Source organism: Lucilia cuprina, chromosome 5 (assembly GCF_022045245.1).
Source record: "Lucilia cuprina isolate Lc7/37 chromosome 5, ASM2204524v1, whole genome shotgun sequence".
NCBI lineage: Eukaryota > Metazoa > Arthropoda > Insecta > Diptera > Calliphoridae > Lucilia > Lucilia cuprina.
The window spans coordinates 12,011,192-12,026,854 of record NC_060953.1 but is presented as its reverse complement, the minus strand read 5'-3'; the positions used below and the strand labels follow the sequence as shown (position 1 = coordinate 12,026,854).

At 28.7% G+C, this 15,663-nt stretch overlaps 1 protein-coding gene across 1 annotated transcript; it reads left to right on the top strand.

Moving 5' to 3' along the window:
- The first annotated feature begins 2,004 nt into the window (after positions 1-2,004).
- Positions 2,005-13,356, top strand: LOC111680684 (putative uncharacterized protein DDB_G0286901). The gene is made up of 6 exons (XM_023442384.2): positions 2,005-2,132; positions 3,196-3,404; positions 5,642-6,675; positions 9,137-9,355; positions 9,424-10,452; positions 12,230-13,356. Exons 2-6 carry the CDS (start codon positions 3,353-3,355, stop codon positions 13,172-13,174), a joined length of 3,279 nt encoding a protein of 1,092 aa, XP_023298152.2. The 5' UTR covers positions 2,005-2,132; positions 3,196-3,352; the 3' UTR covers positions 13,175-13,356.
- The last annotated feature ends 2,307 nt before the right edge of the window (positions 13,357-15,663 follow it).

Below are 15,663 nucleotides of genomic sequence, written 5' to 3'. Positions count from 1 at the left end.
CTTTGTGGCATTCGAAAAAATAACGTATTTTTCTTTGAAAATATAAAGTAGTAGCTGTGAACTCAAAATAACAGTCTAATACCCCATTTACACATCCACGAAATCTAGTACTTATGAGATTTCGAGCCAAATCTAGTTGATTTTTACTAGATTTCCCATACAAAATAAAATTTACTTCGTAACTAGATTTCGTTAAAAACTACTCAAAATCTAATAGTTTTTAGCGATGCAACTCTGTTTTTCCGAAATTATACTAAAAGAGAAAAACAAAAAACAAAAAAAATTATTTGTCAACAAAATTTTATAAATTGAAAAACATGAATGAAAAGTTTCTTTAAAATAGAAGGTAATATTATATTTAAATATCTAATTTTTTATTATAAATAAAATGTTAATAAACATCCAATTTTTCCTTCTTATTTTTCACATCAAGCTCAATTTCAAGAAATGTTCGAAAAATGAAATCTTCCTGAAAAGATTTTAAATGAAATCTACTAGATTTGTATAAATATAAAAAAATTAAAAATAGAAAGAAAATATAACGAATATATTCTATCAAAAGTAAATATATCGATTATTTTTTATTTAAATATAAAATTTCAAATATTTACGTTAAAAAGATCAAATTTCGAAAATTTTCTAATAAAAGATAATTTTTCAGTTCAGAATCAATTTCGTATCGTTGTTATGTCATAAACATTTTTTAATTAAAAATTTTTTTGAAACATATTTTCTATTAATATATATCCTTAAAAATTTTTGAAAATATTCTATCGAAAGAAAATGTATCGAATAAAAAAATAAAGTATTTCAATTATTTTCTGTAAAAAGATAAAATTTTGAAAATGTTCTATTAAAAGATACTTGTTCAGTTCACAATCGATGCCATATCGTTGTTGTGTCAAAAACATTTTTAAATAAAATTTGTTGAAACATATTTGCGATAAATATATAATTTTTAAAAAATGAAAAATTTTTAAAATATTCTATCGTAAGAAAATGTATAGAATATTTTCTATAAAAATAAAATATTTAAATTATTTTCTGTAAAAAGATAAAATTTTGAAAATTTTATATTAAAATATAATTGTTTAGTTCACAATCAATGCCATATCGTTGTAGTGTTGTATTTCATAAACATTTTTCAAATAAACTTTTTTGAAACAAAAACACATTAATAATAAAAAAAACAGGTTACGATATACTACGATACAAACGTACAACAACGATTATAAAATATTAAAAAATTTTTATTAATCTTGTAAAATTTGTGTAAAAAATTTAATAACCATTTTTATTTATAATTTCAAGAATTTTCAATTCTTTTATAAAAAGTGAAAATTAAAAAAAAATTAAATTTTCAATAAAAGTAATATAATCTAATATGTACACACTTTTTTTTAAAAATTTAAGTTAAATCTTCAAATGTGTTCTTTAGAAAGAGAAAATTTTGAAAATTATTTTTTCTATGTAAGAAATGTGAAAACTGAAAATTGTCGTTAGTTAGTTAGTTAGTTAGCTAGTTAGATAGGTAGTTAGTTAGTTAGTTAGTTAGTTAGTTAGTTAGTTAGTTAGTTAGTTAGTTAGTTAGTTAGTTAGGTAGTTAGTTAGTTAGTTACTTAGTTAGTAACTTAGTCAGTAACTTAGTTAGTATTTTAGTTAGTTAGTCAGTTAATCAGTTAGTTAGTTAGTTATTTAGTTAGTTAGTTAGTTAGTTAGTTAGTTAGTTAGTTAGTTAGTTAGTTAGTTAGTTAGGTAGGTAGGTAGTTAGTTAGTTAGTTAGTTAGTTACTTAGTTAGTTATTTAGTCAGTTAGTTAGTTAGCTAGTTATTGCAAATTTAATTACTGATTTGAAAATATATAGTTTCTTACTTTAATATATAGTTTCTTACTTAACATTTATTAAATTTCCAAATTTCACCATACTTCTTCATCAACCCTGTAAAAAGTGTTGCAATTTTTCACAAGTACAACAACTCGACAACCCCATCAACTGCGACCAACTTCAGTCTATTATCGACAACGCAGCAATTAAGATCAATGAATTTATAAAGGAGTGTGAAAATAAGCAATTTCCCAAGGAAAAAGCAAGAATTTTACAAGAAAATTAGTGAATTTTAATAAAATACAGTGTAAATAATATAATACAACAAAAATAAACTTGAAAATTTGTGATTTTAAACTCGAAAACAACTAAAGAAAAAACTACGGAAAATTTTTTTAGAAAGTTCATACAAAGCAAAATAAAAAATTGCTTGTGTATGCGATGGACTAAAAAAACACACACACACAGACTTTAATATAAAGTGTAGTGGTAAATAACACAAAAAATAATAACAAAAAGTGCTAAAAAAATATTTAGTACTTTTTATAACTTAACATTTTTTGCTTTTGTTTAAAGAATAAACACAAACAATTATTTTGTTTGTGAATGGCTGCTCTTTGTAATAAACAACAAAAACTACAAACAATTAGAAAAACAAATAAAAAATTTGTTAGAAATAGTTTAAAAAATCGGTTTAGTTTTATAGAAAAACAATTGAGTAAAAAACAAAATCTTGTTTTCAAGCAGCCATCTTTAATTTTTCCACTAAACAACAACAGCAAGACAAAAGCAGTTAAAGCAACAAGAACTAGCAGAATAACAACAAAAACAACAAGTAAAACAGTGACAACAAACACAGCTATAATAACGATAACATAGCAATAAATCCCACCACAGCACAGTAATAATAATAATAATAATAACAACAACAAAAACAACTAGTGCGTGCGTGTGTGCATATATCAAAGATTTTGTGTTGTTTTTTTCCAGTTTTATTTTTTGCTTATGTTTTATTGCGTTTTTTGTTTTCGTGCTCTCCATCTACTAAAAATTTTATTAAACTCACCACTACAATAACAAGACTGCTGTTGGCTTTCTTTTATTTTGAGAAATTCTCCAACTTTTTTTTTATTATTACATTTCATTCATATACAATACCAACAGAGAAGAAGTTTCCCAGAGAAAAAAAGGAAGCAAATAATAAAATATAAATGAAAAACCCTAACGAATTTGTATATTAAAAGAAATTTTAAAATTAAAACGCAGTTTTAACTTCATGTTAAAGAAAAGTTATTATTATCCTTTAAAATTGCAAATTTTTAAATGAAATCAATAAGAAAAAATTCACTAAATTTTAAAACTTGAAACAGACAAAACAGAAAAACAATTTGTGTTGAAGAAATCAATAAAACTTTTAATTTTTTTTTGTAAAATTGTGATAATTATAACAAAAAAACGAATAGTGTATAATAACGTAAAAAAATCATTATCAAAGAAGGAGAAAATTGACTGGAGAAGTTAACAAAAATGGAAATTGCCTTAAATTCAGACACACCAGGAGGTTTCAAACATGAAAATGGTAAATACTTATTTTATAAAGTTACATTGATTTTATTAAAGATTTCTAAATTGCAAAACGCTTTATAAACTGTAAAACATTTACCACCGTATTATTGTTGTCTTGTGAAGGGTTTTTAATACTTATATACATATGTAGGTATGTAATTGTATAGGTACTAAACAGATTTTTCTCTGAAAGACTTTCTACCTAAGAATATTGTGTGTTCACGCTTACTAGGGGGTATATTTATTTCCCTAGTCCATCTTTAATGAAATCATATGTTACAATACTTCTAGTTAAAATCTTTTGTAATTATTTCAGTTCTAGTTTTGTTACACTTTAGTTCCTGTTCCCCTCTAGTTCCGGTTCAGTTCAGTTCTATTTCAGTTCTAGTTCTGTCATATCTCAAGTTAAATACCTATTAGATTATTTTTAGTTCAATTCTAGTTCTAGTCTAGTCTACTTCACTTCTAGATCAGTTCTAGTTGAGTTCTATTTCAGTTCTAGTTCAGTTCTAGTTTAGTTCTAGTTCAGTTTTAGATCATTTCTAGTTTAGTTTATTTCTAGTTCAGTTCTGGTTCATTTCTAGTTCAGTTTGAGGTCAGTTCTAGTTTAGTTCTAGTTGAGTCCTACTTCAGTTCTAGTTCATTTCCAGGTCAGTTCTTGTTCAGTTCTAGTTCAATTCTAGTTCAGTTCTAGTTCAGTTCTAGATCAGTTCTAGTTCAGTTTTAGTTTAGTTCTAGTTCAGTTCTAACTTAGTTCTAGTTCAGTTCTAGTTCAGTTCTAGTTCAGTTCTAGTTCAGTTCTAGTTCAGTTCTAGTTCAGTTCTAGTTCAGTTCTAGTTCAGTTCTAGTTCAGTTCTAGTTCAGTTCTAGTTCAGTTCTAGTTCAGTTCTAGTTCAGTTCTAGTTCAGTTCTAGTTCAGTTCTAGTTCAGTTCTAGTTCAGTTCTAGTTCAGTTCTAGTTCAGTTCTAGTTCAGTTCTAGTTCAGTTCTAGTTCAGTTCTAGTTCAGTTCTAGTTCAGTTTTAGTTCAGTTCTAGTTCAATTCTAGTTCAATTCTAGTTCAGTTCTAGTTCAGTTCTACTTCAATTCTAGTTCAATTCTAGTTCAATTCTAGTTCAGTTCTAGTTCAGTTCTAGTTCAGTTCTAGTTCAGTTCTAGTTCGGTACTAGTTCAGTTCTAGTTCAGTTCTAGTTCAGTTCTAGTTCAGTTCTAGTTCAATTCTAGTTCAGTTCTAGTTCAGTTCTAGTTCAGTTCTAGTTCAGTTCTAGTTCAGTTCTAGTTCAGTTCTAGTTCGGTACTAGTTCAGTTCTAGTACAGTTCTTGTTCAGTTCTAGTTCAGTTCTAGTACAGTTCTTGTTCAGTTCTAGTTCAGTTCTAGTTCAGTTCTAGTTCAGTTCTAGTTCAGTTCTAGTTCAGTTCTAGTTCAGTTCTAGTTCAGTTCTAGTTCAGTTCTAGTTCAGTTCTAGTTCTGTTCTAGTTCAGTTCTAGTTCAGTTCTAGTTCAGTTCTAGTTCAGTTCTAATTCAGTTCTAGTTCTGTTCTAGTCCTGTTTTAGTTTTGTTCTAGTTCAGTTCTAGTTCAGTGCTACTTTAGTTCTAGTTCTAGTTCAGTTCTAGTTTATATCTGTTCTGTTCCGTTCTAGTTTGGTTCTAGTCCAGTTCTAGTTCAGCCCTTGTTCAGATCTATGTACATAGTTAAGTTCTACTTTAGTTCCTACGTTATTCGTGTCTAGGCTATTATTTTATTCAGACCATTTTGATGGTCGATTTTCTATGCTTAATGTTACTTCAAAGATTCTTCTTAAGAGAGCTCATTTAGCAATATTTATGGTTTCATGAAAAGCAATAAACTAATAACTAATTTTGGCGCTATTTTATCAATTTTTCCTTCATATCTCGAAAACCACAAATCATGAAAATAATATAAAATCCCAATATTATGCTACGAAATATTTTAATAGATAATTCTATAAAAGTATTTAGATGCCTAAAATGAATCATAACCAAAAGCTAAAGGTAATTTCATTCAAAATTGTAATCTTTTCTGAAAACTATATGTTTATTAGTCATACAACCTTCAGATGATTCATCAAAACCGATTTCTATTATAGCTGACAAACAAAGATAAAAAAGAAAATATTTCTTTGTTAGAGATCTAGCTAAAAAATATACATTTACTATATATTTTAACGAAATGAAAATATACCAATTCAAATCAAAATTCACAACTTATTTCAAATTTTCTATTTTACAGCTATAGCCTCACAAAATGGATTAGCGCTCCTAGCATCAATTACGCTTAAAAATGCACTAAATATCAATAATAATAACAACAACAACAATAATAATAATACTAGTAAAAATAATATCAATATCAATAAAAATAATAATCATTTAACTTTGAATCACAATAATAATAATAATAAAAACAATATCAATAATAAACATCATAAAACACCACAACAACAGCCACAACATGGTTTTATTTCAACATCAGCAATTGCATCGTCATCATCATCATTATCATCAACAACGTCGTTGTCAAATTCAAATACTTCAACAACAATAACAACAATACAAACACCACATTTACAACAAATACAAGAACATAAAAATGTATTTACATTTACAGCAGCCGGTCTACAAGCTTTAACAGCTACAACTATATCAACAATTAATACAGAGTTTGGAGCAACTGCTGTCAATCAAACATTACAGCAACAAACAACAACAACAGCACTAGCAACTGTTGCAACAGTATCCTCTCATAACAAACACAATAATACCAATCAACATAATAATTCTTTATCAACGAATCATCATCAGACAAACAACAACAACAACACCTCTAGTGCAAAAGATCCTACTGTAGCTTTATTAGAAGCCTTATCTATAAAAACAAATAAGAAACAACAAAATGTTTCAACACAGCAACAGCAAATATCAGCTAGTACAGCAACAACAACAGCAGCACAACAACAACAACATACGTCTGTAGGTAACGGTGGCAATAACAATGCAAATATAAACACTAATAATAACAACAATAACAATGGTGGTAATGGCAACAGCAATAAAAATAATTTTCGAATTCCGTCCGATATACTTGATGATCTGGCCAGTCGTTTTATAATTAATGTTCCCGATATGGAACTAAGTAATCTAATACGTATATGCTTTCAAATTGAGCTAGCTCATTGGTTCTATTTGGATTTCTTTTGCGCATCGGAAGAGGAGAAAAAATTACAACCATGTGGTATTAAACAATTTGCTCTACAATTATTTGAGGTGAGTTTATGTTTTTTGTATTTTATTTATATGTTTTTTTTCTTTTTTTAATTTTCCTTTAGTTTATCATTAAGTCCATTAAATTGGACGAGTAAAATGAAATAAAAAGAAAATAAAATGTAATGCAGGGGGTATTGTTTTCAAAAAGAGTAGACTGTAGACTAGAATTTAGACAATACTATAAAAGAGACTATAGGCTAGGCTATTGCCTAGATTATATGCTAGACTATAGTGTAGACTATAAACTAGACTGTAGACTAGGCCATAGACTAGGTTGTAGGCTAGACTTTAGACTATACTGTAGACTAGAGACTAAACTAAAGACTAGACTATAAACTAGACTATAAACTAGACTATAGATTGGCTATAGACTAGACTACAGACTAGACTATAGATTAGACTATAGACTAGACTGTAGACTAGAAATAGATTATATGCTAGACTATACTATAGACTAGACTGAACTATAGTATAGACTAGACTATATACTAGACTTTAGACTACATTATAGACTAGGTTATAGACTAGACTATAGATTATACTATACACTAGACTATTGACTAGGCTACAGATAAGACTATACTATTTTCCGTACTATTAACTAGACTGTTGACTGAACTATATACAATACTATGGACTGGAATATGCACTATATACGGTATAAACTATAGAATGCACTAGACTAGACTATAAACTAGTTTATTGACTACATACATATTAGACTAGACTTTAAAATTAAGTATAGATCAGACTATAGTCTGACAACAACAGACTAAAGGCAAGAATATAGACTATATACTAGATTAAACTGTAGACTTAATTACCAGACTATTGACAAGACTAAACTAAAATGTTGATAATAGACTAGATTACAGACTAGACAATAGATTGGATAGATTGATCATACCGACCGATTTCCCTCCTATCACCAGTCGCGATATGCACAGCACCACCACAGCATTAACCGGCATTGCCACTCAGATCTCACCAGGTTTAAATCAGCAGAGGCCCTGTGAAAGGACGGTCCTAGTGGCTCTTGACCTATCGAAGGCCTTAGACACTGTCAGTCACGCCACACTCTTCGACGATATCCTGCAATCCACAATGCCCAACAACACGAAGGAATGAATCGTAAATTATCTGAGTGGCCGTCAGTCGTTCGTGGAGTTTAGAGACAGACGCTCTAAACGCCGAAGAGTTAAAAAAGGCGTACCTCAAGGTGGAGTACTATCGCCACTTTTGTTTAACTTCTACCTCTCTAAGCTCCGCACCTCCACATTGCGTGGAAGTGATTTCATATGCGGATGACTGTACAATCATAGCGACGGACCACAACATTGATGAATTATGCGTTCTGGTGAATGGTTATCTCCACGACAACAACACTTTTTACCACCTGGACGAAGAAGGTAAACCTAAACTTTGGCATCATGGTCGATGGAGTCCATATTCCGACCATGCACCATCCAAAAATATTGTGGGTCACATTTGATAGCCTCTGTACTTCCTCAGCTCACGCTACTGCAATCACGCACAAATTGCGAAGTAGAAACAAGTTCCTCAAAGCGCTAGCCGGAAGAACTTGGGATATGGATAAAGAAACACTGTTGGCTTCATATAAAACGATATTAAAGCGCTAGCCGGTAGTGATTAGTCGGTCAGTGGTTAACTATGATGCTCCAGTGTGGTAACCTTCGCTAAGTGATGCCCAGTGGAGAAACATTCAAAGCTGCCAAAATGCCGCCATAAGGACTGTAACGGGCTGCTTGCAAATTACCTCGGAACATCACCTGCTCTAGGAAACGAAGGTTCTTCCAGTCAAGTAACACAATGTCATGTTGAATAAACAGTTCCTCCTGGTATGTCATCGGAGAAGTTATTCCATATACCCGAGGCATGTCAGGATCTTCATATATACGAGGAGCACATATGCAGATATGTGCGGGATCAGTCCTCGTATTCGGCAGCTTTGAACGACATTCATAGAGACGCTATAAATTCCGCGGTCGCAGGATACCGCATGAATGTCTTACTTAAAGGTCGTCCACCGCCTATAGCAGACACGGAAGAAAACAAGAGTAGTTCTGGCACAACTAAGATCGGGATGACCTACTGGTCATGTATAGACCGTGCCGTCCCCAACGAATGTCCTGCATGTGGTCAGGGTCGTCATGATACCCACCACATATTCAACTGCTCAGCCAACCCTACTTCACTCTGTCCAATGGATTTATGGAGGCATCTAGTTGAAGTATCCCAATTTTTAGACTTGGACATTGATGTAGAACCCCCCAACTATATTATTGTATAGTTTTAGCTGTTACAACAACAACTGGACTTTATCCACGACTATAAACTAGATTAGACTACAAATTAGACTATAGACTTGGCAATGATTTTGTTTAGTAAACATAAGAGTTTTTTTATATTTCTAATTTGTTTTTCTTTAAAATTTGTTTAGCACATCCCATTCCTACGCCACCATTTATCATCTATAGATAAAATTTTGGAAGATTGGAAAAATTACAAATTATCCGTGCCCACCTATGGAGCCATTTTAATATCTGAGGATCTCAATTATTGCCTTCTAGTGCAATCATATTTTGCCAAAAGTTCATGGGGTTTTCCCAAAGGAAAAGTCAATGAAAACGAAGATCCGGTACATTGTGCCACAAGAGAGGTAAAGCAATACATTAAACTTATAAATTTCTTATTAAACTTCTCTACTTCTCTATTTTCCTTTTAAAGGTTTATGAAGAAACCGGTTATGATATCACTGAATTAATTGTACCAAATGATTATATTGAGGCTGTTATCAATTATCAATACACTCGTTTATATATTGTACGTGATGTTTCGTTAGAAACGAAATTCTCACCACGCACTCGTAATGAGATAAAATGCTGTGATTGGTTTCCCATTGATTCGTTGCCTGTCAATAAAAATGATGCCATATCAAAACCTAAATTGGGCATAAATGCCAATTCCTTTTTCATGATCATGCCATTCGTTAAACGTCTCAAAAAGTGGGTCAACGATAAACGTAATGGTGTCGAGACACGACGTAAATACTCAGGTGGTGGTTCACCAACATCCACATCACCCTTGACCACCGGTAATATGATGAATGTTGGTACTGGTGCTGGTCAATTGAAATCCAGTTGTAAGAAACAACAACAGCAACAAAAACGTAATAATTCAAATAATTTTAATGATGATTTAAATGCCTTAAATAATACTGCTAATAATGGTGTTAATGCAACAACAACAACAACAACAACAGCAACAACTGTGACAACAGCAACAGCAGCAGTAGCATTATCTGCATCTTCCTGTGTTAATAATACAAATGCAAATTGTTCAAATTCGAATTCAAATCGTTCTAAAAGACAACGCCATAAATCAATGGGTGATTTGGATGGTATTAAATTAAATAATTTTAATAATACTAATAATCAAAGTAATTCTAAGACGACAAATAATAATAACAACAACAATAATAACAATAATTGTGGTTCAACAACATTATCATCATCAACAACTACAACGACCACTGCAAATAGTGGTGGTAATAATAATACAAATAATCAAAAACGTCATTCAAAAATTGTTGCTGCTGGCAGCAATGTTTCCAACAACAATACAAATAATAATTGCAATAACAATAACAACAACAGCATTAATTGTGGTAACAATACATCGTCATCATCATCATCAAAACGTCAATTGTTCCATAGCCAAAGTCAAACAAATAATTTACAGCAAAATGGAGAAAAGGTGTGTGTTTTTTTAACAAATATTTAAAATTTTTAATTAAGAAAACTTTCTAAAAATGAACAAAAGCTTTTGAAAAGCTCACGAAAAACTAGTTTTTTTGTACCTTTATTTAAAATATGTTTTTACTCCCCAACTTTTACTTTGAAGAAAAAAGCTTTTTTCCATTAGAATAAAATTTATACAAAATTAATTTAAATCTTATTTTAAAGAAAAAGCTTTATTTTGAAAATAATTTTTCATTAAAAGCTTTATTTGTCTTTTTTATTTAAAATATCTTTTTATCCCTAAAACTAAACTATTATTTTGAAAAAAAACTATTCATTAAAAGCTTTATTCGAAAAAAACTCTTTTTTATTAAAAGCTTTTCTCAAAAAAAGTTTTTTTATTATTATTTTTTTTAATTTTAAATCTAAATTTAAAGTAAAAGCTTTATTTTCTTAATTTAAAGTAAAAGCTTTATTTTAAAAATAATTTTTAATTAAAAGCTTTATTTGTCTCTTTATTTAAAACATGTTTTTACCCCTAAAACTAAACCATTACTTTGAAGAAAAAAACTTTTCATTAAAAGCTTTATTTGAAAAAAAACTTTTTTTAAAGCTTTCCTCAAAAAAGCTTTTTTTCATAAAAAGAATGTAAATCTTATTTTAAAATAAAAGCTTTATTTTGAAAAGAATAAATTTTCTAATAAAAGCTTTTTTTAATTTAAGAAACAAATTATTCTCAAAACCTTATTACACTTTTATTTTCACCGAAAAAGAACTTTTTATTAAGAGCTTTCAAAAAACATTATTATTAAAAATTTTTCCATTAAAGTTTTTTTAATTAAAGCATTATTATTAAAAAGTTTTTCAAAAAAGCGTTTCAAAACCATTTTCAGTAAAAGCTTAATTTAAACTTTTAACTTTTTTTGAAAAACCTTAGCTTTTTTACTAAAAAGCTTTTTACACTTAAAAGCTGTTTTTACTTAAAAGTTTTTCACATTAAAAAGCCTTTTCCACTGTATATCGTTTTACACTAAAAAGCCTTTTTTTAGACTAAGAAGTCTTTTTTAACCAAAAAAGCTTTTACACTAAAAAGCTCTTTACATTAAAAAAGCTTTTTTCACTAAATAGATTTTTTCACTATTCTTTTTTTTACTTAAAAGTTTTTCACTTTATAAAGCTTTTTTCACTAAATAGCTTTTAACACTAAAAAGCCTTTTAGAATAAGAAGCGTTTTTTAAATCAAAAAGTTTTTTTACACTTAAAAGCTCTTACACTAAAAAGCTTTTTACACTAAAAAAGCTTTTTACACTAAAAAGCTTTTTACACTAAAAAAGCTTTTTACACTAAGAAAGCTTTTTACACTAATAAGCTCTTACACTGAAAATGAAAAGAGCTTTTATCAGTAAAAAGCTTTTTTCAGTGAAAAGCTTTTTTCAGTAAAAGCTTTTTCACTAAAAAAACTTTTTTAAATGAAAAGCTTTTCATAAAAGGATTTTTGACTAAAAAGCTTTTCATAAAAGGATTTTTGACAAAAAAGCTTTTTTCACTTGAAAATTTTGCTTACAATTTTATTTCTTTTAAAAAATTACAATTTTACACCAATAAATTTAAATAAAGAAAGCTTTTAGGTTTATTCTGAAAAATAAGTTCCCGAGGATTTTGTTCCCTCTCATATGCATTAAGCATGCAAAAGGGAATAAACTCCAGGGGAATTATAGTTCATAATTTTCCAGTTTAAGGAAACACTTTTTAGCATAAAAATGTATTACTTTTTTTGTTGTTATCTTTAACAGATTGTAAGTTCATTTGACTTAATACGCAAAGAGAAACAGCAAATGAAAGCTGCTCTAGCTAAGGCTCAAAAACAACAACAAAATGCCAATAATAATGGACGTCAAAGGGCTAAATCCCAAAGTGATAAAATGTGTATGCAGCAGCAACAACAACAGCAGCAGCAGCAAAAAACCAATGGCAACAATAATAATAAACAGCAACAACGTATACAAAAACAACAATCATTAATTGTTACCAATACAAATATGCAAAATTATAATATGAATAATAACAGCAACAACAACAACCATCATAATAATAGCAACAACAACAGCAACAAAAACCACAACAATAATAATACAAAAATGAATGTAAATAATAGTTTTAACTGTAATAATAATAACAATAATAATATGACAACCGGAGGATATAAAACTCCCACACCTCCACCACTAAGTGGCAATGATTTATTAGCTTTGGCAGCAGCTGCAGCCAATACAACAACAACAACAGCAACTGTAGCAGCAGCAAATGTAGCAGTGACTACATTAACACCTCAAACTAAAACTAAACAAAAACTTTGCCAAGCAGGTAAACAGCAACATCAACAACAAAAGCAACCGCAACAATTACAACTTAAACCCAGACCCTCATCAGTATCATTGCATTTTCCCGAGGTCTCTTCCACCTCAACTTCCGCTACCATTAAAAGAGAAAGCACAGATTTAATGGCCAATGGTCAAATGCAATTGCCACAACTACAACGTATGGCTTCGGGTACAAATTTACGTATTTTAAAGAGATCAACATCTCATCAACCAACACAACAGCATCAGCAGCAGCAGCAACAACAGCATCCACAGCCACCACAAAGACAAGCCTCAGCTTTACAATTTACACCCAGTTTTAATTCATGGACTAATTTTACATTTACCAAAAATTTTATAGCAAATGTTTTTTGTTAAACAGAAGAAGGACAACATCTACAACAACAAACCGACCCCGTCCCCTCCCCCCTCTATACAGCAAAAATGTTGAATGCGTTTGGTGTTTGTTGTTTGCTCAAACAACAAAATACTTGTTTTTTTTTCGTTCGGGGTTTGTTGAGAATAAATTGTTTTATTTATATTTGTATATAAATAATGAGGTGAATTATTATTTTTATTTTCTTCTATAAATATTAAATATTTTTTTTTTATTTTAAGCCGTGAGTGGTAGACTCTTCTTCTTTTTATAAATTTATTATTTTTTTTTTTCATTTTCTTAAAAGAATATTTTGAATTCTTGTTTTTTTGTTTATATTTTTAAAATTTCACTTTCTTAAGCTAAAGCAAACCACTCACTCTTCCTCAACTCTTTTTATTTCAATATAAATCTATTTTTTTAAGCTTTAAACATCTTTGCCTTTTCATCTCTTTCTTTCTCTTTCTTTCTTTAAATTTTATCTATAACTTTCCTTGTCTTTTCCTTTTCATTCCTTTTGATTTTATCTTTTTTTTTGTTTTTTTACTTAATTTTTTGTCAAAATTTTGTTTATTTCCTTTTAACATAATCATGGATTTTTTTTAATTTTAATTTCTTATTTATTAATGAAATTTTGCTCAAAACAACAAATACAAAACTATTTGCTTATAAAGAAAAACAAAAGAAACTTACTTATCCAAGAAGTTAAAGAATTTTTTAAGTGTTTTTTTATTTTAAATTTTATTGTTTTTTTTTAATCCTTTCAGTCTAATTTTTTTTAAATTTATAATTTTGGAGTTGTTTTTATTTTATTTTAATTATAATTTTATTATTTTATTTCTTTTTTTGTTGTGATTTAATTTTAAAATTTTTTTTAATTTTCTTTTTAATTTAAACTTTATACATATTTTTGTATAAAAAAGTAACAAATTAAACATTTTATTTTTAGAAATTTTACTTAAAAAAAAGAGAGAAAATTTAAAAGCTTTTAAAAAGAACATAAATTTTTCAAACTAAAACCTTAAAATTTTCTAAAAAAAAGTTCATCACAATGTCATCTATATTTCTAAAGAAAAGTTGATCTCAAAATGATCGTCATTTCTAAAGAAAAGTTGATCTCAAAGTCATTGTCATTTCTAAAGAAAAGTTGATCTCAATGTAATCGTCATTTCTACAAAAAAGTTAATCACAATGTGATCGTCATTTCTACAGAAAGGTGATCGTCACTCTATAGAAAAGTTGATCACAATGTAATCGATATTTCTACAGAAAAGTTGATCAAAATGTGATCGATATTTCCACAGAAAAGTTAATCATCTTACGAACAATAAAACATGCTCAAAGTTTCTATAGAAAAGATTAACGAAATGTCACTAATGTTTTATAGAAAAGTTGATCACAATGTGATCAATATTTGATCACCTTAAGAACAATATTTTCATAGAAAAATTCATCACAAAGTGATCGAAACGTAATCAAGTTTCTATAGAAAATGGGATCAATATTTCTAAAGAAAAGATGATCACAATGTGATCAATATTTCTAAAGAAAAGATGATTACAATGTGATCAATATTTCTAAAGAAAATATTATCTCAATGTGATCATTGTTTCTATAGAAAAGTTGATTGAAATGTGATCAATGGTTCTAGGAAAAGTTGATCACATTGTGATCAATATTTCTAACGAATGTTGATCACAATCTGATCAATATTTCTTTAGAAAAAGTTCATCACAAAGTGATCGAAACGTGATCAAGTTTCTATAGAAAAGTTTAACGAAAATGAGATCAATATTTCTAAAGAATGTGATCAATATTTCTAAAGAAAAGATGATCATAATGTGATCTTTTCTATAGAAATGTTTCAATGTTTCTATAGAGAAGCTGATCGGAATGTGATCAGTGTTTCTAAAGGAAAGTTGATCACAATGTGATCGATATTTCTAACGAAAAGTTAATCACAAAGTGATTGATATTTTTAAAGAAAGCGATTTAAAGAAAGCGATCGAAACGTGATCAAAGTTTCTACAGAAAAGATTAACAAAATGTGATCAATGTTTCTAAAGAAAAGATGATCATAATGTGATCAATACTTCTAAAGAAAATATGATCACAATGTGATCTTTTCTATAGAAAAGTTGATCGAAATGTGATCAATGTTTCTATAGAGAAGTTTAATGAAATGTGATCAATGTTTCTATAGAAAAATTGATCACACTGGGACTAATATTTCTCAAAAAATGTTGATCACAATGTGATCGATATTACTAAAGAAAAGTTGATCACTTTGCGAACAATATTTTCATAAAAAGTTCGTCACAAAGTGATCGAAACGTGATCAAGTTTCTATAGAAATGTTTAACAAAATGTGATTAATATTTCTATAGAGAAGTTGATCGAAATGTGATCAATTGTTCTAGGAAAAGTTGATAACAATGCGATCAATATTTCTAAGAACTTGTTGATCACAATGTGATCGATATTTTTAAAG

What these genes read in the sequence shown, in the direction of transcription:
- LOC111680684 (XM_023442384.2), top strand. Translation starts at nt 3,353, where the DNA reads ATGGAAATTGCCTTAAATTCAGACACACCAGGAGGTTTCAAACATGAA. An exon ending in AGGTTTCAAACATGAAAATG is followed by an intron (nt 3,405 to 5,641) that starts GTAAATACTTAT and finishes TCTATTTTACAG; the next exon opens with CTATAGCCTCACAAAATGGA. An exon ending in TACAGCAAAATGGAGAAAAG is followed by an intron (nt 10,453 to 12,229) that starts GTGTGTGTTTTT and finishes TATCTTTAACAG; the next exon opens with ATTGTAAGTTCATTTGACTT.